At 42.4% G+C, this 20717-nt stretch overlaps 1 protein-coding gene across 3 annotated transcripts in view; it reads right to left on the bottom strand.

The window, feature by feature from the left end:
- The window catches only part of Ttc28 (tetratricopeptide repeat domain 28), a 534278-nt gene that overhangs the window by 136116 nt on the left and 377445 nt on the right, over positions 1-20717 (bottom strand). For all 3 annotated transcript variants that reach the window (XM_048342731.1, XM_048342732.1, XM_048342733.1), the window contains one exon: positions 559-1066. In XM_048342731.1, the coding sequence (XP_048198688.1) occupies positions 559-1066 (508 nt within the window). The remainder of the gene's footprint in view (positions 1-558; positions 1067-20717) is intronic.

Genomic DNA, 20717 nt, shown 5'->3' with positions numbered 1-20717 from the left:
AATGTCTTATTGCCACCAAGTACTAGCAAAACAATGACTATAGATGTTCTTTAGATCTTTCACAAAGATCATAGCAAAATTGCAAAGACTGCATTTATAACTAACATCAATATTGTAAATGAATACAGATAATTTTGAAGAAAAAATATCATGTAAAGCTAATTTTCCAAGTAGAGAAATCTCTGAAAATTCTCTCCAATTTTCTCGCCTTGATGACTATCTAGTAGTGTTTCCTTCACTTAAACCAAACATAGCCTTATATCATCTTCATTCCCTTCTCTCTAATTAGATAAATCTGTGCTCTTCACTCTAGACAGATTAAAAGGTTAGGTGCTTTGTTTCCCCACTACTTCATAGTTCTAGTGCTTAGAGAGCTATGATGACAGGAAAGAGCCTGTGAATTATAGCAGGCAGGCTCCCAGGGAATATAGCTGAGGGGAAGATGAACACAATGAGCAGATTGTGTTGAATTAAAATACAGAATCCTGTAAAGACAGAACCATTTCCAGTCCATATATTGCCCCAGGGCCATGCAAGCACAAGCAGCCCTGTACTCACCCAGATTGGAGGATGCGCGCCCTTCTGCAGCCCGGTCCTTGAGGTCCTCAGCGATGCCTAGCTGCTGCTCATGGTACTGCCTTGCCCTCTCGAGGTCCTGCATGCACCTGGCAGCATGGCCCAGGCCGGCATAGGCCCGCATCTCAATGGCCTTCTCCATCAACTCCTGTGCCAGCTCAAGCACATAGTTGTGATAAGACATGGCCTTGTCAAAGTTCCTCCGGTAGTGGTAGGCACTGCCCAGGTTGCTATAGGCACGGGCCTCCTCTCGCTTATTTCCCAGGTCCTTGGCTATCTTCAGGTGCTGTTCATGGCACTGCACAGCATTCTCAAAGTCTCCCATGGCAATATACACGGCTCCCATGTTGCCAAGTTCTCGGGCTTCAGAAAGTTCATCTTTGGATTGCTTGGCGAGAAGAACACACTGTTTGTGACTGGCCAGGGCATTAGGATAGTCTCCAATGGCTGTGTACACATGGCCCAGACTGCTTAGGGCTGACGAAGCTGCCTGAGGATGAGGCAGAAAAACAAATATACATCAGACAATGGCTTGGGTTTGTTCAGCAGATAAAGTTTCACAGAGTTCACCTGGACTTATCAATCTAGTTCCTAATGGTGCTTCTATCAGTGGACCACAGACCTAGCAGAGCCAATAAAAAGGATTTCCAAGAGCAAGCTTCCAGCAGAAGACAATGGATACTTAATTAGTAGCTTTCCATACCTAATCTCACAGAAACAGGCAGTGCTGCATGCAACTTTCATCTTAAAGACTTACTGATATAGTCTCTGTCTCTCTCTGTCTTTTATCTCTCTCTCTCTCTCTCTCCTCTTTCTGTCTCTTTATCTCTCTCTGTCATCTCTATTTCTCTGTCTCTCTTTCCTTATAAGGGAACACAAATTCAGGACTCAAGCTCTGGCTTACCTTTCTTTCTCATGGCTGGTGCTCCACCACTTAGTCACAACTGCACTCCAGTATTTTTATTGGTTAGCTGGAAATAGAATCTTAGACATTTTCTGCCTAGGCTGGCTTCAAACTGTGATCCTCCAGATCTCAGCCTCCTGAGTAGCTACAATTATAGGCATGAACCATTAGTGCCTGGCTGACGTACTGGTATAGCTAATATTCTCTGTGATAGTTTGACTCTGTTAATACCTATTAACCTCTATGGTCTTAAGAAATGTTGAAGAAAGCTGAAATTAACTCCTACATATGATAGAGCCTAGGACAGTTCTAGGAGACATGTTTGGCTGTTTGCCCTCCTACATGTTTCTCCACTCTGGTCCTCTGAAGCAAATGGGTGCATAAATGGGGTAAGAGATGCTTTCCACAATGACCTATTAGCCACTAGAGGGTCCTGCTTTTACCTTGGCCCTTAAGTGTGACATCACCAGTGTTGGTGTCCAGGGAGGCCTTAGGTTTGGATGAGAATCAGAGGAAAACATTGGTACAGTGAGCCTCACCATTCTTTCAGGCTCTCTAGGCCCTTAGCTTTTCCATCTTGCCTAGGGTTTCTCCTAACCCCAGCCACTCTGTGGCCAGGGATGCTCCCCCCTCAGACCTTTCCCGCTGCTGCCACTCACCCACTAGGCACATGTGATCCTGGCAGAACAAAGGGTATATGTGATCATGTGCAGGCCAGGAGTATTCCAAAGGCCCAACTAGGGAATAACAATGAGGTAATACCAACCTAGTTGAGGACAGGCATTTCTGTACAAGCTGTGTTCTATGTCTGTGAACTTCAGAACACTCACATTCATATTTTATAAATATGAAGGATGTGCCACCCTAGTTTCTTTCCTTGTGAAATAGCAGTTTTTGGTCAAAATGACTGATAGACCATTCTTATTTTTATAGTGGAATAATATATTTGCAAGGTGTTGCAGATTGTCTAAAGTTGCTCTTATAATCTCACAGGTATTCTAACAAAAAGATTTAGAAGACAGGAAACTGACACTTTTCTGTTTTGTCCAGAGTAGAGAGAGCTACCAACAGAACAACAGTGTCACTAACCAGAAACCACTTGCCCCATAATGACCTCAAGCTCCCACCTGGAGAGCCTCATTGAGCCTGAGGTTAAAACTTCAAGTTAGCCCTTCACATCTGGAGCTATCTGCTTGTCTCCCATCAGACTTTCTTCCTTGCTGCAGGTGCAGAGATGTGGCTTCTGTCCTCTTCTTAAGAACTTGGCCCTCCTCACCTTCTTGTTTGGTTTTGCTTTTTGCCAGTCTTGGGGCTTGGACTCAGGGCCTGAGCACTGTCCCTGGCTTCTTTTTGCTCAAGGCTAGCACTCTGCCACTTGAGCCACAGCGCCAATTCCATCCTTTTCTATATACATGGTGCTGGGGAATCGAACCCAGGGACATGAGATGAGCACTTTACCACTAGGCCATATTCCTAGCTGCTCCTCATCTGCTTTTCTGGGTTCATTTCAACTTAATCCTTGCTAGGGGACCAGAGTCCACAAACCTTCCACCACCAACTCTGGTTGCCCTCACAATAAAATGCAGAAGCTCTTGCACACTAAAGCCAGGGCAGCCCAGAATCAGATGTGCTTGCATGAGGATAGCACTGCCCCTTTCTCAACTCTGGGATCTTTTAACAATGGAACCTCTCTGTGCCACTGTTTGCCAGGCAGACATTTCCAGGCTCTAGCCATAAGCCAAGAGCTGTTTCAAACTCAGCCATGTGAGCCCCTGTCAAATGTGAGAACAATAAATAATTCACTAGATAGCTGCAAATAGTGTGTGTGTGTGTGGTTGGAGGCAATGAGGCCTTCAGCACTGCAGGGGACAGATTTATAAGGCTTGGGGTTGGCATGGCATCCCAAGCATCACTGTTCTCAGAAACTTCTGGTTTATAACTCCAAATGAAGGCCATGGGATCTTCTGCTTCTGCTTCTTCATTTCTCTAAATGCCGGGGAGGAAAAAAAAAATGCCGGGAGGCACGGGCACTGGCTTAGCAAGCTCTCTGAACATAAGGAGAGGGAAAATGCAGGCATCTCTCTCCTGAGATGTGGGGAGAGGGGAGGACGAGAACACAAGCTCTTCCCTGGCATCTTCCAAGCACCAAGCAGTGCTGTTTGGTAGGGGAATCTAGATGGTGGGGGTCCTGCCAACCCACATCTCTGGAAAGGAATATTAATTCATGATGCAGACATCATAGCTTTCAGAATGTCAGAAGTGCCTGGGGAGAGGGTAAGGGTAGAATAGGGCTTAGCATCAGAGGCCCTGGCTGTGCCTCCCCGATAAGACACTTTACCTCTCCCTTGCCACTTTATTTACAAAATGCCCCCTGGCAAATAACATGAGGTAGTATTTATTAGCTGAGTGAATTACAAATTAATCACTTGTCTTTGCTCCTGCTACTGTGGAATTAGTGTAGATCTGAAACAGGGGGTTCGGGCTGTTAATGAGGATCTGAAAACCCACACTCACTGTGCCCGGGAATTGTTGGCCCACCTCAAGCAGATGCTGTTTGCTGCTGAGGTTCACGCTGCATGGTATATTAATCTCTCTGAGAGTTTTGTGCTGGAACAGCAGCAGCTGCTTCCCACAGTGGAAACATTTTGGAACATCTGTATTTGAATACTAAAATGCACACACACAGTTATGCTAACAAACTATCTGGTTGGAATAAGACAATAGTTTTCTCTCTCTACAAGACTAATTACTCATGCTCTGGCCAAAACATCATTTCCAGCTGCAGACTTGGGCACATGGGGTCAAGCATTCCTTGTTCTGTGACCTGATTATTTGCAGAAGAACCACGTTTAATAAGTTAGCTTTGTAGAACCTAAAGAAAGAGCTGGAAATTTGCTCATCTTTTTATTTGAAAGCACCTGTATGCTTTTTTAGCTTGAAAGACAAAACACTTATAAACTACCCAAATTATGACCACCTAGATGACACTACCACTTAAGCTTACATGGTTTTTCCCCCATCTAGCAGGTCTGTGCAGTGCGTCTACTGCCTATCATGCCGTGGGCACATGACTCCCATGCCTCTGTACACCCAAGTTTCTAGATTAATCACTCATAGCCCAGTAGACAGGACTCAGAAACAGAAATATGAACTCTGGAGCACACACAGATTCAAGTGCTAGAGTGTTTTGAGTTGGTTGCTGGGCTAGTTCACTTTTTCATTCACTCATGCATTCAAGAAAGTTCTCTGGATCCATAGAAGGTCAGCTAATGTTTGACCAAGGAGCACAGGAAATTGAAAAGAGAAAAAATACTTTGTTTTTCAATACAAGATGCTTGAACAACTAGACGTCACACACTAGAACAAGAATCTAGACACCAACCTTACATCTTTCACAGAAGTTAACTTGAAATGGATCATAGAGCTAAATATACAATGTGAAACTATAAATTTCCTAGGAGGTAACATAAGAGAAAGTGTTATGCTTTCTTGGTTTGGGCAATGAGTTAGATGTTGTACCAATGAGAGAAATTGGTAAGTTAGACTTAATTGAAATTAAAAACTTGTACTTTATGAAAGGCACTGTTAAAGAGAATGAAAAAAAAGCTACAAGACGAGAAAATATTTGCCAAACACATGCATGACAAGAAATTTTTGTGCCTCAAACATAAAATATCAACAAGGAAATAAGTAATTTTAATAAGAGAAGAAGATCTGAAGCCAGCTCACTAGATACAGATAGTAAGGAAACATGTGGAACACATGATGCTTAACAATGCTTGCTCCCAGGACTGCCCAGTGAGTCCATGTGCCACTGTACGGGTGTTAGAATGGCACAGGCAGCTAGGTGCCAACACATATGTGTTAGAATGGCACAGGCTGCTAGGTGCCACTGTACATGTATTAGAACAGCACAGGCAACGCCAAATACTGATGGGGAAATGGAGAAAGAGAAGCTCTTAATGCTGGGAGGAATAGAAGACAGATGGAAAAGCTCTAAATCTAGTCTTACCATCTGATCCAGCAATGCTGGTCCCATATATTCACTCCAATGAGCTGGGCTGGTATGTCTACACAAAACCTGTCCACAAATCTTTATAGTAACTTTATTTATAATTGATGGAAACTGGAAGGAGCTGGGAGTTGTGGTGCATGCCTGTAGTCTCAGCATTTAGAAGGTAGGGGCAGAAGAATTGGCCTAGGCTACATAAAACAAAAACTAGACGCAATTGGGCATTCAAAGATGGATGGATAATAAAGTGTAGTACATCATATAAATGTCAGGGTTTAAAAATAAATTTACTATCAATTCCATACCAGGAAAACGTACAGAGAAAACTCTAAATGTGTAGGGCTAAGTGACAGAAGCCAGTCTGAAATGCTACATGCTGTGTGATATACTGGAAAAGGCCAGTGACCAGTGGCTCCAGGGACCTGGGAAGAGGAGAGGAGCAGGTGGAGCACAGGAATTCTCAGGGCAATCTAGCTATTCTTCGAGGCATTATAAGGTGGGTGTGTGGCACTGTACAGACTTGTACAACACGGTGAAGCCAGACATAAATAATGAACTTCAGCTAACAGCAAGATTATCCATCTTGGCTTGTCAGCTGAGATACATGAAACATATTAATGAAAGAAGAAGCTGAGTGTGAGAGGAATATGTGAGAATTCTCTGTATTGTTTCTTCTCTTTTTCTGTTCTAAAACCTACTATTACAAAAGAAATAAGTAAATTGTGTTTTCTTCCTTGGGAGAGTGGGTTCTTTTAGGAAACAGAAACTGTACAAAGGAAAATATGATGGAGCGTGTCTTGAGGAGGGGAGGGGAGGAGGAGAAGCTGCTCAGTGGAGAGTAGAGAGCAGAGCTGGTGATAGGAGGAAGGCCTGGGAAGGTAAGTTCTGTCCACCAATCATTTTTCACATAAGCATTTTCACTCGCTCATTAGAGAAAATCTCTTAAGAGTACATAAGTATACCCACTTATAAGATAAAATTGCATTTGAAGAGGCAAAGACTCAAACAGATAGAGTGACATGCTTAAAGAACAAATTGGTAACAATGCCACACACATCAGACTCTTGGATTCATTTGGCTCCACAGAGTTCAGCCTCTACTGGTAACTCACAGCCCACAAGTACAGTATGAGTCACTGAAGGTTTCAGCTGGGAAAAGGTGGGATTGTTTCATATTTCTATGAATCAGCTGAAAAGTTAAGAGATAGGCAAAAACAACACCAAAACAATGACTAAAGCCAGTGCCGGTGGCTCACACCTGTAATCCTAGCTTCTCAGGATCAAAGGATCACAGTTCAAAGCCAGCCTAGGCATGAAAGTCTTTTCTCCAACTAAGTTACAAAAAAAGCTGTAAGTGGAGCTGTGGCTCCAGTGGTAGCAGGGACAGTGCCCAGGCTCTAAGTTCAAACCTCAGGAGTAGCAGTGTGCATGCATGCGTGCATGCATGTGTGCACACACACAAATGTAGTAGGTATATTTTAAGTAGCAATTACAAGGGTAGTTTCTGGGGCCATTGATTTGTATGCTGGCCTATCTCCTTCAGGGAAACTCTGTCTGGACATCCTGCCTGCATGAGTCTGGTGTGGGTGATTGTGTGCCTGACTTGGTTAAATCATTGTGATTGTGTCCAGGACCGCAGGATGCACATGTAGGAACAGGTACATGCTTTGTCATACTTTTCTTTCTCTTTGCTAGACAGACTGTTCCATCAGAATCTATTTCAAGTGAGACACATGTCAATAGATCCTGTATAGAATAGATTCCTATATATTCATTGATGTATAATGAAATAAGCCTTTATTGTTTTAAGCCACTGAGATTTTGAAGCTGGTTATTATTACAGCATAACCTGACCAGTCCTGACTTACACCATGTTGAACACAAATTAGTAATTTCCTTCTCTAGGAAATAGATTAGGTAGAGTTAACTTCCAGTGGTCTACTTATGTGTCAAATATCATAGTTTCTAGATAATGAACTCTTAGGCATTCTTTTTTTTTTTTTGGCCAGTCCTGGGCCTTGGACTCAGGGCCTGAGCACTGTCCCTGGCTTCTTTTTGCTCAAGACTAGCACTCTGCCACTTGAGCCACAGCGCCGCTTCTGGCCGTTTTCTGCATATGTGGTGCTGGGGAATCGAACCTAGGGCCTCGTGTATCCGAGGCAGGCACTCTTGCCACTAGGCTATATCCCCAGCCCCTTAGGCATTCTTAAAGAATGCATTACATTTGAAGATACCTGGATACCCAGATCAATCTTAGCTATTCTTTATCCAAATCACTGGCTCATTGGGGGAAAACCAAAAGCCACTGAAACATAAATCAGTAGACACAGAAGAGTGAATCACATTCTGTGAGACTGGTCTTAAATTATATATGCTCCCTGTTTAATGAGTATATTCTAGCCTGAAAACTGGACTGATAAGTAATTCTGTACAAAGTTTAAGTGATGCTCACCAATACCTGCAACTGCTTACTCAGTAGACACACATGACCATTTGGACAATTACAACAAGGAAATTTTTTAATCTCTACAATTGAAGATGTTATAGAAACAAATTGTTCAGGTCTCATTGCTTCTATCTGCACTGATGTGATTCACCACTCTCTTTGGCCACTGGGAAATGTATGGGCAGTTACAGAGCCTCCCTTTAACAGCCAGATAGAATCTGAAAATGTGCCTCCCTCCAATTACCTGACCCTTACCTCTGATCTCCCCCCTTAATAGTTTCCTTCCTGCTTTCACAAATGCTTCTTGGGATAAAGTAGACAAATCATAAAGTACAAATGATGAACAACTTGATTTTAAGGATCTTGGTGGAGTTCGCTAAATGTGATCTCTAAGATGTAGGAAAAGGAGCAAAGGGAAGAAAAAGAGGGGGAAGGGGAGAGGAGAGAGAGGTATTTAACTGCTGTACTGAGAAACCTCCAATTACAAGGTCTTTAGAAGTTTTACATTATTTCCAGGCTGTACAAGCTCAACAACTGCTGTCAGGTTTGCCATAATCAATATAACAAGTTTGTCCCAACATCTAAACAACATTCTAAACTGTCTCAGAAAATAAAATATTGTGCTCTCTGATTCTCCTCTACCACAATCGAGGAGTCTCTGGTTTGAGTATGAGCTGATAGAACTGTGAATGATAGTTATAGCTTCTCCATGGTAATCTGTCAGCCTTTCTAATGGGAGGGGCACAGAGGAGCTTTCATAATAATTATTTTTATCAAAATTATATTAGGGTTGGAAGAATAATACAATGTCAGAAAGATCTATTACCTAGACCTAAGAGTTGCTATCACAGGTGATAAATTATTTATAATGCCCAGCATTAATGCCGCAATGTTTTCAAACCAAGGATTTGTAAATGTCCTTTGCAAATGCAAATTAACAGATTAATAAGGAAACAAGCTTTCTGGTATGAGAAGTGGGATGACAGATTAGCTATTAAGAGCAATTTATAGGTCATAAGATATGAAAGTTGGCAAGAAACACTACCTCCATTGGTTCTATAAATAGCAAAACTGCATTTGGCTTCCCAGAGGTATCCTGTTAGACATTTTAATTATACCATAAAAACTGCCAGAATTTATAATGGTTTCATTTTTTAGAAAACTTGATGCTCCATGTAAACTTGATGCAATACAACAGGCATCTGTGCTATGTGCCATAAATGCCAAACCACAGCCAATGGCAGAGCAGGGCTGCTCCTTCCTTCTTGGAGGGCTGAGGATATACACCAAGAGAGAAATGTGACTTGCTTGTACCTTCTCCAAATATCTCAGGAACTCTCTGCCCTCTCCCTCCACCACCACATTTCCTAGGGACTCTCTGTCCTCTCTTCCTCCCATCTCCCATCCCAGCCAGGCTGCCATCTAGGAAGACTGGACAAGAATCTCATTCTATACAAATCTTTGGCTACAAAATAATTTCAAGCAAAATGCCTCCAATCTTGGCAGTTCTGCTAGAGAGCTGAGTTTGCTAAAAATAATCATAGTTTTACCTGGATCAGGACATATTCTATACCAATGCAAAGTTAGTTCACCAAAGCTGTTCCATCCCACACTTGCCAGCCAACCTGAATTTCAGTGGGCTATGAAGCATTATTCTGTAGGGGGTGGGAATGTGGCCAATCACCCCTCTGAGGCAGTATTTACACTGAGTAATAAAGCCTGGCCTTGGCAGGCAGGATAGAATGGAGTCACATAGAGGGAGACAGATGGAAAACACACTTGTGCAAGAGTACACAAACAGAAGGCAGAGAAGGAAATTCTGGAAAGAAGAAAGCCCAAGGAAAGGATAGCGTATTTGCAGAAGCCAACAGGTAACAATTTAAACAAGAAACCTCTAAGTTTAATGGAAAAGAACCCTCAGGTATCCTGGAGAGATGTTAAGGAATTAAACAACTGAGAGCTTGTGCATGGATCCGTGAAGGAATGGCATAACAACCCCTCACTATGAAAGGTAGGTCCTAATGTAGGTGAGACCTCCTGAAATGCATGGCCTCTGGATGTTAAGGAACAAATGACCAGAGCTCCCTGTCAAGACATTCATTTTTGCAGGTTCAATCTTCGTCCCTGCTGAACTATCCCAAAGCCAATTTCAAAGCAAGAAACAAGAGAATTTTAGACCTACAAGATCACCCTATATACAGATTATAAATGAAATTGTAACTGTGTGGTTCCTGTGATTAAAAGTACACATTGTTAAGCTGGATGCCTGGCTCACACCAATAAACCTAGTATCTCAGGAGGCAGAGATTAGAAGGGTTGTAGTTCAAGGCTAACCCTGGGCAAAAACCCCATCTCAACTAATATAAAACCCGAGTGCAATGTTTCATGCCTATCACCTCAACTACATGAGAAGCATAAATAGGAGAATTATGGTCTAGGCTAGCCTAGGCAAAAAGCAAGATTCTACTTGAAAAATAACTAAAGCAAAAAGTGGTGAGCATTCACATGGTAGAGTACTTATGTAGCAAGAGGGACACCTTAATTTCAAACATCAGTACTGGAAAAATAAACACCAACAAGCTCATACCTGTAGTCCCAGATATTTAGATTTAGGAGTCTGAAGCAGGAGGACCTCCTGAGCCCAGGAATTTGAGCACAACTTGGGCACATTCAGACAGAACTCCTTTTGAGATCCAAAACAAACCAACCAAACAATCTGCTTACGTTAACTTGGATTGGAATCTATTTCTCCCCAGCAGGCCTGAAGGCAGCCTTGGCCCCTGAAGGACCCTTCGGAGCAGAGTTTGAAAGGCCCTTATCAGGAAAATCCCTCAGCATTGTTACATGTGGGCAAAGAGGGTCAGCTATCCTGGCTGTTACTGGCCAGAGGAGGCAGGACCAGGGCAGGCCTGCAGGCTTAGTTGGTCCCCTCCTCGGCTCTGCTGGCATGCATCGGGCCACCCCAGCCACCTCAGTCAAGTCCCTTTGGCCTATGCTGAGTTCCCCTACTCATATGGCTCTATGATTTTACGGGAACCAAACACTCGTGTGGCTCCCCATGATTATGTAGGAATCAAACACTGTCTTTATCTTAAAGCTACAAGCTCATCATTATCATCACTTTTTCTCTCCTTGCTCTGCATCTAGAAGCCATCATGACCAGCCCTTGAAATTTTAATTATTTAATATCCTTATCGTAATGCCAATTATTTAGACACTAAAATCGTTAGAATTAACTGATAGATTGAAAAAAAATTTTTTTTGCCAGTCCTGGAGCTTGAACTTGTGGCCTGGGCACTGCTGAGCTTCTTTTTGCTTAAGGCTAGTATTCTACCACTTGCGCCACAGTGCCACTTCCAGCCTTTCCTGTTTATGTGGTACTGAGGAATTGAACCCAGGACCTCATGCATGCTAGGTTAGCAACTCTACCAATGAGCCACATTCCCAGCCCCAGATTTAAAAAAAAAAAAAAAAAGATGTGACAGTGTTAACAGATGAGGCTTATAACACATTCAATATGATACTGTTTTGCTTTCTAAAATCCTAGGCAGCTATTCAGTGACAAATTCAATGGCAAACTTCAATAACATCAATCAGTAATTTTCTAAGAACTACTGATTCTGTTCCCTGAGTCATGACACACTTTGTAAATCTAGGGTAGTGCAGTGATTAGAGTGACCTTGGTTTGAATTCTACTTCTCCTGGATACCTTTCTTAAGAAACTTTCTCTCCCTGTCCTTGCTTCCTTATGAAAGGGGCCACGAGACCCACTGCAGGGACTTGTTTAAAAAACTCAGAACTGTCCCGGGCACATCAAAGTACTTAATTGCTACCAGTTGTTATTTAAAAGTCACATGTTGATATTAATTTAATCTGTCCTATACATTTATGTAAATGTACCAACTTAATGCCCTCTTTATATTAATTAAAAAACTGAAAATGTTAATTCCCTTGGCAGGCATTTGTCATGTTCCTTAGCACAGAAATTATTTGGGCACACACAAATATTTCTTCGTGAAAGTCCCCAAAGAAATAAGGCATCTTACCAAGATCTAAAAATGGAACATAGTAAGTTCACAGAAGAAAAATTAAAATTTTAATTAATATCCTAAAGTTTTAAAATTGGCTTATTACAAAAACATTCACACTGGCATTAAACATAATTTACAGTTAGATAGATTTTCTAATGACAAGTATCATCAAATCATTTGCCATGTTAATTTTAAATGTGTTTTCCAATGGTATGCTGGATTTAGATGAAAATAAATAAGTATGCTAAGTACTAGAACAAATGAGGTGTGGGTGACAAGAAGAGGGGTCTAGCACGTAGGAAGGGAACAAAGCCTATTGAAGTCTTTGAGCTTCACCTCTGAAACCTGAGTCTAGCATGATAATTGAGAGGCAGGTGTAGCAGAGCTCAGCAACACCTGAAGAACCAACTCAGGAGCCAAGGGACTTTGGTTCTGTGTAAGGAAATAAAACCCCATCCTCCACTGTAAGAATACCAGAGTGAGTTGTGGTACCAGGACCTTCTGATCCCTAGTTCTCTTTAGCAAAAATCCATTCCACTGATGCTCACTGTTCTGATTTGTCCCCACAGATGCAAAAGTAGGGAGCCCACAGATTCAGATATTCCCAGGCCCCAGCTTGATGCTGGTTTGTGTAGGGAGAACTCTCGATTCTTGGCGTAATGGTCCTTGTTCTGTGCCTGCCCCTCCTCATCTAGTCAGCCATATTCTGTGGGAACTTGGGAGATCTGTTCTCATTCACCTCTGTTTTGTGTATAATGCAGCAGGAAACCATTTAACAGGAGCTGCCATTACTTTTCATTTCATACTTTTTTTTCTAATAAATGTAATTGTGTCCAAAATCAGAGTCTGAGCAAATGAGTAGAATATAGATTTTTGTCTGGGCATGGTTAAAAATCTTTCTTAGAAAAAAATTAATTATATATATGAATAGAGAGCTCAACAGACTGTATTTCATAAGATCAAATCCTTTATTTATTATAAAAACTTTCAATATATACCACAAATAAAGGAAAAATTGTTGTGGTTAAACAGTGACGGTAAGCTCACTTATTGATTGTAGGACAGTCCTGACTTCAGAGATATTAAAATATGAATCTTGGAGTGAAGTATCTGCCCACATTAGCTCCAGGTCCACAGGGCTCTATATGGTAGGGATTTTTTACCCATACTTGTAGATGAGAAACCATACATTAAACAATGGGTCCAAAGTCAAGTAACTAATCAAAGGCAGGGCTGAGATTTAAGGTGAGTCTACCTGACTGCCAGCCTGTGCATTTCCATCATATGCATGGCTCACTGAGAACTAGGAAGAAGACGAGGGCACCTGCTTACCCTGCTGCTTGCAATTAAGTGCTTACAGCGACTTAGCAGGCAGGTGTTTCTAATTTGCAGTATCTCATAAAAATAGCTACTGTCAAGCTATATCATAAACCAGACAACAATTCAGAATTTTATTATGATGAGGGAAGAGAAATCTGTAGCAATCTAACTGCATTGATGATTTTTGAACAACTTTACACTGTTTGCCTCCATCCTACCTAGATATAAAAACTACCAATGGAAGTCTTCATGTTTGTCAACCTGTAAATCTACTGGATGAATATTCTCCCCAGGATTATATGTAAATGCTGAGATGTGAAGTTATGAATTTAGGGGATGTTCCTGGCAGGTCTGGAAAGTCCCAGAAAGCCATTTGGTGTTTGTAATTACTTGCATTCAGAACAAGGCTGTGCTTCAGGTAGTTCATTCCACCTAGGGGTAGCCATGCTTTTACCAGTGATGCCAGGCTCTGGGTCACATTACCTTTGTAATGCATGTGTGCTGGGATCTCCACAGGAATTAGAATGAGATCAATGGCAGGGCTCGTTTCCAGAAAGCGCCTTTGGAAGTATTAAGGTATTAAATAGATGCTGAAAGAAATCATGGAGATTTATGGAAACCCTAAAGCCTCTTTCTCAAACTGTATAGGGCTAGGGGGAGATTGGTGAACTTCAGTCCTGGGAAGCAGTGGGAGAGGAGGGGGTGGCTGGGTGACTGAGAGAAGCAGGGCAGCAGGTGAGGTGGTGAGTCAGGCCACTTCCAATTATTTCCATTCTGTTGCTGTGCTAGCTTCCCCTCAAAGGAACAGATCAGAAATACACATTGGGTCTTGTCTTCTTTTACCTAATTTCATAGTTCAGAAGAGGGAGAGAGGGAGAGGAACGTGCAAGAAAAAAACAGGAAGGTAAATAAACTAGTTTGTCTCCCAAGTTTGAAGATTACTGGTAGTGATATCATTATATGCTTGCCTTGGGGCTGGAACCTAAGGAAACCAGGCACAAATGCTGGCAAGGGACCGCCACTGAGGACCAGAGGCTAATATTAATTTCTTATGGGTAAGGAGTATGAAAAATAAAGGCTAGAAAAAACAGGAAACCTCAGAGATCAGTGATCGATTATCAATGGAGATAAAAAATTGATCAGAGAAAATCTTTCTCTGTCCTTCACCATTGTCTCTATTTGGCATGTAGGGCAAGTGGCCAGACCAGAATGTAGAGCTCCTGAAGTCTGGCCTGGGATATAAAATTCTCATTTTAGTATTATTCAATGTGCTTAAGTGAAAATGCAACCAGGTGCTTAAGGAAATGGGTAAGATTGGGATAGATGATTGAGCTTCACATTTCACTAGGCAAGCACTCTACTTACCATTTGGGCCACATTCCCAGCCCTTTTTTTTTTTTTTTTTTTTGGCCAGTCCTAGGGCTTGGACTCAGGGCCTGAGCACTGTCCCTGGCTTCTTTTTGCTCAAGGCTAGCACTCTGCCACTTGAGCCACAGCGCCACTTCTGGCTATTTTCTGTATATGTGGTGCTGGGGAATTGAACCCAGGGCCTCATGTATATGAGACAAGGACTCTTGCCACTAGGCCATATCCCCAGCCCGACCCAGCCCTTTTTGTTTGTGTTTTTGCCTGCTTGGTTTTGGACTACAATCCTACTACTTATGTCTTACGTACTTATGATTACAGGTGTAAACCATCATATCTATCTAATTTGCTGAGATAGGACCTTGGTTACTCTTTGTCTGGGCTGGCCTCAAACACTCTTAAACTTTGCCTGGGATTATAGGCATAAGTCACCTCACCCAGTCAGACCTCATTTTCTTTTTTTTTTTTTTTTTTTTTTTGCCAGTCCTGGGGCTTGGACTCAGGGCCTGAGCACTGTCCCTGGCTTCTTCTTGCTCAAGGCTAGCACTCTGCCGCTTGAGCCACAGCGCCGCTTCTGGCCGTTTTCTGTATATGTGGTGCTGGGGAATTGAACCCAGGGCCTCATGTATACGAGGCAAGCACTCTTGCCACTAGGCCATATCCCCAGCCCCTCAGACCTCATTTTAAACCTACTTTTAGGTATAAAAATTAAAGTTGTTAAACTAATGGTTAAAGGTCAGAGACCTCCTATCCGCACAATACAGCCTTCACTCTGGGCTGCCCTCAGGACTTGCCACAGACTCTTTTACAGTTCCCTTGGGGATCTTCTCCCATCGCTTCCCTCTCATAAGATAAATATAGGTCCTGACACTTCTGAGCACCATCAGGCCCAAAGCCAGAGTGGAACATTAATCATGTGTTGGGTACTTGAGAGCAAGGATTTGACTAAGTCAGCTAGGGTATCAACGATGTGCTTCGGGGATTTGGTAATGAGAGTTTGGGAGACTGTTCATCAGGCGGTACTTAATAAACCCTTTATGTAACAATGCTCACTAGGACCTCTAAGTGAGCTGCACATTTGCTCAATACCAGCTCATCCAAAGGGATCAGTCTGTGGCTGAAGAATAAAAAAACACTGGGAAATTTCAGGATGCCCAGGATAAATAGATCCCAAAACATTACAGACAGAAAAAAATCTGGTAACATATAAGTACTAAGGAACTAGAATAACCTTAGAACAATAATTGAACACTAAAAGACAATGCATCAAATTTTATCAAAGTGCTGAGAGAACTGTATTGCACATGGAATTCCATTCCTAGCCTATCAAGATGAGGATAGAATTAGAGAATAGGGAGATATCCAAAGTCTAGAACTATCACCTATCCACCAACTACTACCTTTTCTCAGGGAATGAGCAGGATATGCTCCAGCAATGCATGGGTGTAAAACAAAGGAATATGAACTACATGTCATAGCACTGTAAGTCCCAGGCCAAACATGGGAAAGAAGTAGTAGGAATTCTCAGGGTCACAGGATAGGGTCCTAGAGAAAAGTCGATTGGCATAGTATATACAAAGGCCAACAAAAAGGATGGATTTCTCCAGAAAAAATAAAGGATATACATTATTTGATATCTTTCATACTCTAGAAGTGATTTTGCAGTTCATTTGGAAGGTCTGACAATAGTGATTGACAAAGAAAATCGAGCATAGCGATACAACAACAAAAATGGAAGTAATAACTGCAGTTTTGCATCAGAGAAGGATCACTGAGCTAACAGGAAGGATGGACTGGTGGGACGAGACTGAAAACAGGCATGGGTGTGGGTGGAATGACTGAGTCTGCATGAGGATCTAAGGGCCTGAGCCAGAATAGTCACAGCAGGGATGGATGGAGAGGGAGGACAGAAAGGGATCTACTGAGGGTGGGCAACTTCTTGCCATCTACAAGCTTGACCCCACAGGCTGTTGTTGAAGACAAAGAGAAAATACTGAAGGAAGAAGAAAACAAGGAGTGTCATCATAATCACAGGTGGAGAACACTAGACCAAAGGTTCTAGAAATCGTTTTAGTACATGGCAGGACAGATACTACTTGTCAGCTGCTCAAATGTAGCCTGTCTGCCTGTGCTGATAATTTTGTATGACCTGTAATGATATTATAAATATCCATCTGGTCTTAGGCAGAGGAAAGGTTCCTACCCCTGCAATGGGAAAGGTGGAAGGAGATTTTTTGGAAAATTTGCCACAACATTATAGAGGAAAAATTGTAAATATGTTAAATACTCAGCATAAAGGAATCATGGCACAGCTATATTAAGAAATTCCACATGGTTATTCAATGTGATGGAAAAATGTTTGCTCTACTGATTAAGACAGTGTTTAGCTGCCTCAATGAGCACCAACTTCTTACTGACAACACAAGAAACTTCAGTTATCCCTCAAAGCTGTCCAAGGGGCCCAGACTGACAGGGAGGATTGGAGTGGAAATGGGGCCTTGGTCTCCACAGCCAGGCAGTGTCCAAAGCTATCCCTAATAACAGTGTTGGCTCAGTAGTGAGATAGGGAGAGAGTGGACCTTAGAAAGACTGGGAGTTTTCTGTGGGCCATGCCTAACCAGTGGCAAAAATCTCTTCTAAGAAGTCCACTGTCTAGAGCTGAGTTATGGACCATAGCAACCTGCAAAGTATGCTGAGAAATGTAGCTAGTCATGGATCCAAATAAAGGAAAAAAGCTTAGTAAACAAACAGCTTAATTTCTGTCACAGCCATGATAGAATATGAAATAAAAAGAATGATTTAAGACATGTGTGGGGGCTGGGGATATGGCCTAGTGGCAAGAGAGCTTGCCTCCCATACATGAAGCCCTAGGTTCGATTCCCCAGCACCACGTATACGGAAAACGGCCAGAAGGGGCGCTGTAGCTCAGGTAGCAGAGTGCTAAGCCTTGAGCGGGAAGAAGCCAGGGACAGTGCTCAGTCCCTGAGTGCAAGGCCCAGGACTGGCCAAAAAAAAAAAAAAAAAAAAAAAAGACATGTGTGGTGGCTGAAACCTGTAATCACAGCTACTCTGGACATGGAAATCGGGGGATCAAGGTTGGGGGCCAACATAGGTAAAATGAAGTTCATGAGATTCCATCTCATTCAATGGCTGGAGAAATATGGTGGCATACTGGTGCGTGCCTGTATCCCCAACTGACATCACAAGTAGGAGGACCACAGTCTAAGCTGGCTCAGGAACAAAACAAGAGCCTACCTCAAAAATAACCAACGCAAGGCTTTCACATGGCTCAAGTGGTAGAGTACCTGCCTAACAAGCAGGAGGCTCTGAGTTAAATTCCCAGTACCATCAAAGAAAAAAACAAAAAAAAAGAAAAAGGAAAGAGTGATTTAATACAGTATGCACATATAGAATACTCCCAAGATTTTTAAAACACATAATCCCAGAAGTAATACTTTGCAACACAGCAATTCTAAATCTGCCCTCTGGAGAGCATACACTTAAAGGAACATGTACAAAGACAAGTTTATAACAACAGAAATAGCCTAGGGCCACACAGAAGATTAAGTAAAATATGGAACTCTTGGCATGGAGTACTATGCATAAAATGAGTAGTACAGAACTGTGGTAACTGAGCTGGGGATATCACCAGGCATGATGCTGAGAAAGGCAAGAGACGGGGCCTAAAGCAGTAAATTTAGGATGATGCCACTTAAAACCCACAAAACTGAATTCTCTGTGAGTACTGATAGGGAAATCCTGGTGGGGGAGGGCTGCTTATCATGGCTTGAATTAGCCTTTGAGGTCAGATAGTTCTTGCTGAGGTTGGGGCTCTGGCACCTTATAGGATATTTGGCATCATCCCTGGCCTCTGCCCACTGGATCCCAAGAACAATGCCCATCCCCTGTGCAAGGATGAATAGACAGTAAGTGAGCAAGATAGTCACTGCTGGTTTCTCACACCTGTAATCCTAGCTACTCAGGAGACTGATGAGATCTGAGGATCAAGGTTCAAAGCCAGTCTGAGCTAGAAAGTCCTTGAGACTCTTATCTCCAAGTAACTACCAGAAAACTGGAAGTAGAGCTGTGGCTCAAAGTGATAGAGCACTAGCCTTGAAAAAAGCTCAGGAACAGAGCCCAGGCCCAAGCCCCAGGACAGGCAGAAATAAAACAACGTGAGCAAGATCATTTTTGCAGGGAAGAATGGGGGAGGCAGAGGGGCCATTCATTTTACCTGTAATGTTTTAGAGATTTACCACAACAATCTGCGTTTCATTTATGTAAGTGTATTTTTAAACATGTCAGAAACAAACATAGAAATATTAAGAGTAATTATCTTTTAGTTGTGAAACTACGGGTAACATTTGTTGTTTATGTATTTGCTATAAATATGTACTATGTTGGAAAATTCAACCTAAAATGAACTTTATTTTGGAAGAATGAAAGCTGAAAATGCAATGCTAACAGTGTGGGCAGATGGGGATGGAATGATCATTTTTGCCTCTTTGATCTTTGCTTTCCAACTTTCTACAGCAGCATGCAGGCATTGTAATTCAAAATAAAATTCATTTGCTAGATTAAAAAATTCCTGCCTTATTACCTCTGAATTAGAAAGAATGGCTTCAAAGAATGAGATGCAAATAGACTGCAGGATGGTGTTGACTCTTTGATTGTCTTCCTCCACTATCCTAGATGTAGAGGCCAAGTACCACACCTAGGAAAGAAGAGTTCAGAATGGGGAGTAAAGTTGAAGAGCTGAAGTTAGCTCCACAGAAGGGCAGGCAGTCACATGAAGAACAGTTCTGCTCTAGCCAGCAGTTAAGGGGAAGTAGGTAGAGCTGGCCAGCTGGAGAGTTGGAAGTGGCCTAGGGTGGGTCATTGCTAGGTAGAAAACTGCAAACCTCTGCTGAGAACAGGTTCTCAGAGGCATGCTCTATTTGATTTATAAATACAAAATTGCACCACGTGCTACTACGCAAATATGTAGTGATATTTAGCATTACTAAATATGTAGGGATTTTATTTTTATACAGACTCATGTTTCTTAGAAATTCTCTACTGTTTTGGCCAATCTATTTCTGAAGGAAAAGCAAAAACCCAAAAGTTCAGCATTGACTCTATAGGTGTTTCATCCATGGCTCACTTGTAGCTCACAGTGCCCTGGAGTTGGATGGCATAATCTAATGTCAGAGGGGAAAACTGATAGTCACTCAGGAGCCCATAGTGAGTGCAGCAGAGGAGTGGTCACTTTGAAAACTCATTCATTCATTCATTCAAACAACCGAAGTATAGTGGAGCACCTCCTTACCTGCCTTCACCTAGAGTAGAGCAGGCTTCAAACAAAAAAGACAAGACCACACCCGATGAAGATGAAAAGGCAGAAACTGAGGGGTACACAAAGTAGGGCCCGACTTTACTTGGGGACCCTAGGATGCTCCCCAAGAAACATTAAAATGAGGCCTGAAGGAGAAGGAGGAGGAATTAGAAAGGTGAGGGGAGCAAGGAACAGGGGGAGAGCAAGAATAGGCAAGCATCACCCTTTCATCAGTGACAGTAGTAAGAAAGGCAATGGGGTGACAACAGAGGAGCAGACAACAGGAAAGGTGAATGACAGGCATAAGCAAGGTGAAAGGGCAGTCTGATTTAGGCTTCTCAAACCCAGACTACAGGGAAGTGAAGAGCCTCAGAGGGGAGATAAGATGCAGACGTGTGGAGAAGGCTGCAATCTAGCTCAATCATGGGTGTTGGCCCTTGGCCAATATTTGGGTCCCAGGAATGAATATGTTGCTGATATTTGCATAGAGCTTCAGAAGCCAAATGACATAACCTACCAGGAGTGCCTATTTTGTGCTGACCCTCCCCACACTCTATATGACACACACATCAACCCTGGAAGGAGAAATACTCTTTATTTCTTATCATAGAAGGAAGAGAGATCAGAGAGAGTTAGTGAGGGGTTCAAACCTCTGTATCACACTGCCTCTGAATGGAGTCAGTCAGTGTAAAAATCCTGCTTTTAATTCAGGAGCTAAAAAGCAGGAGAGACAAGGAGGTAAGAATTCTC

The sequence above is a fragment of the Perognathus longimembris genome, chromosome 3 (genome assembly GCF_023159225.1).
Source record: "Perognathus longimembris pacificus isolate PPM17 chromosome 3, ASM2315922v1, whole genome shotgun sequence".
NCBI classification, from domain to species: Eukaryota; Metazoa; Chordata; class Mammalia; order Rodentia; family Heteromyidae; genus Perognathus; species Perognathus longimembris.
Note: the sequence above shows the minus strand (reverse complement) of the source record. Positions and strands in the feature narration are given on the sequence as shown.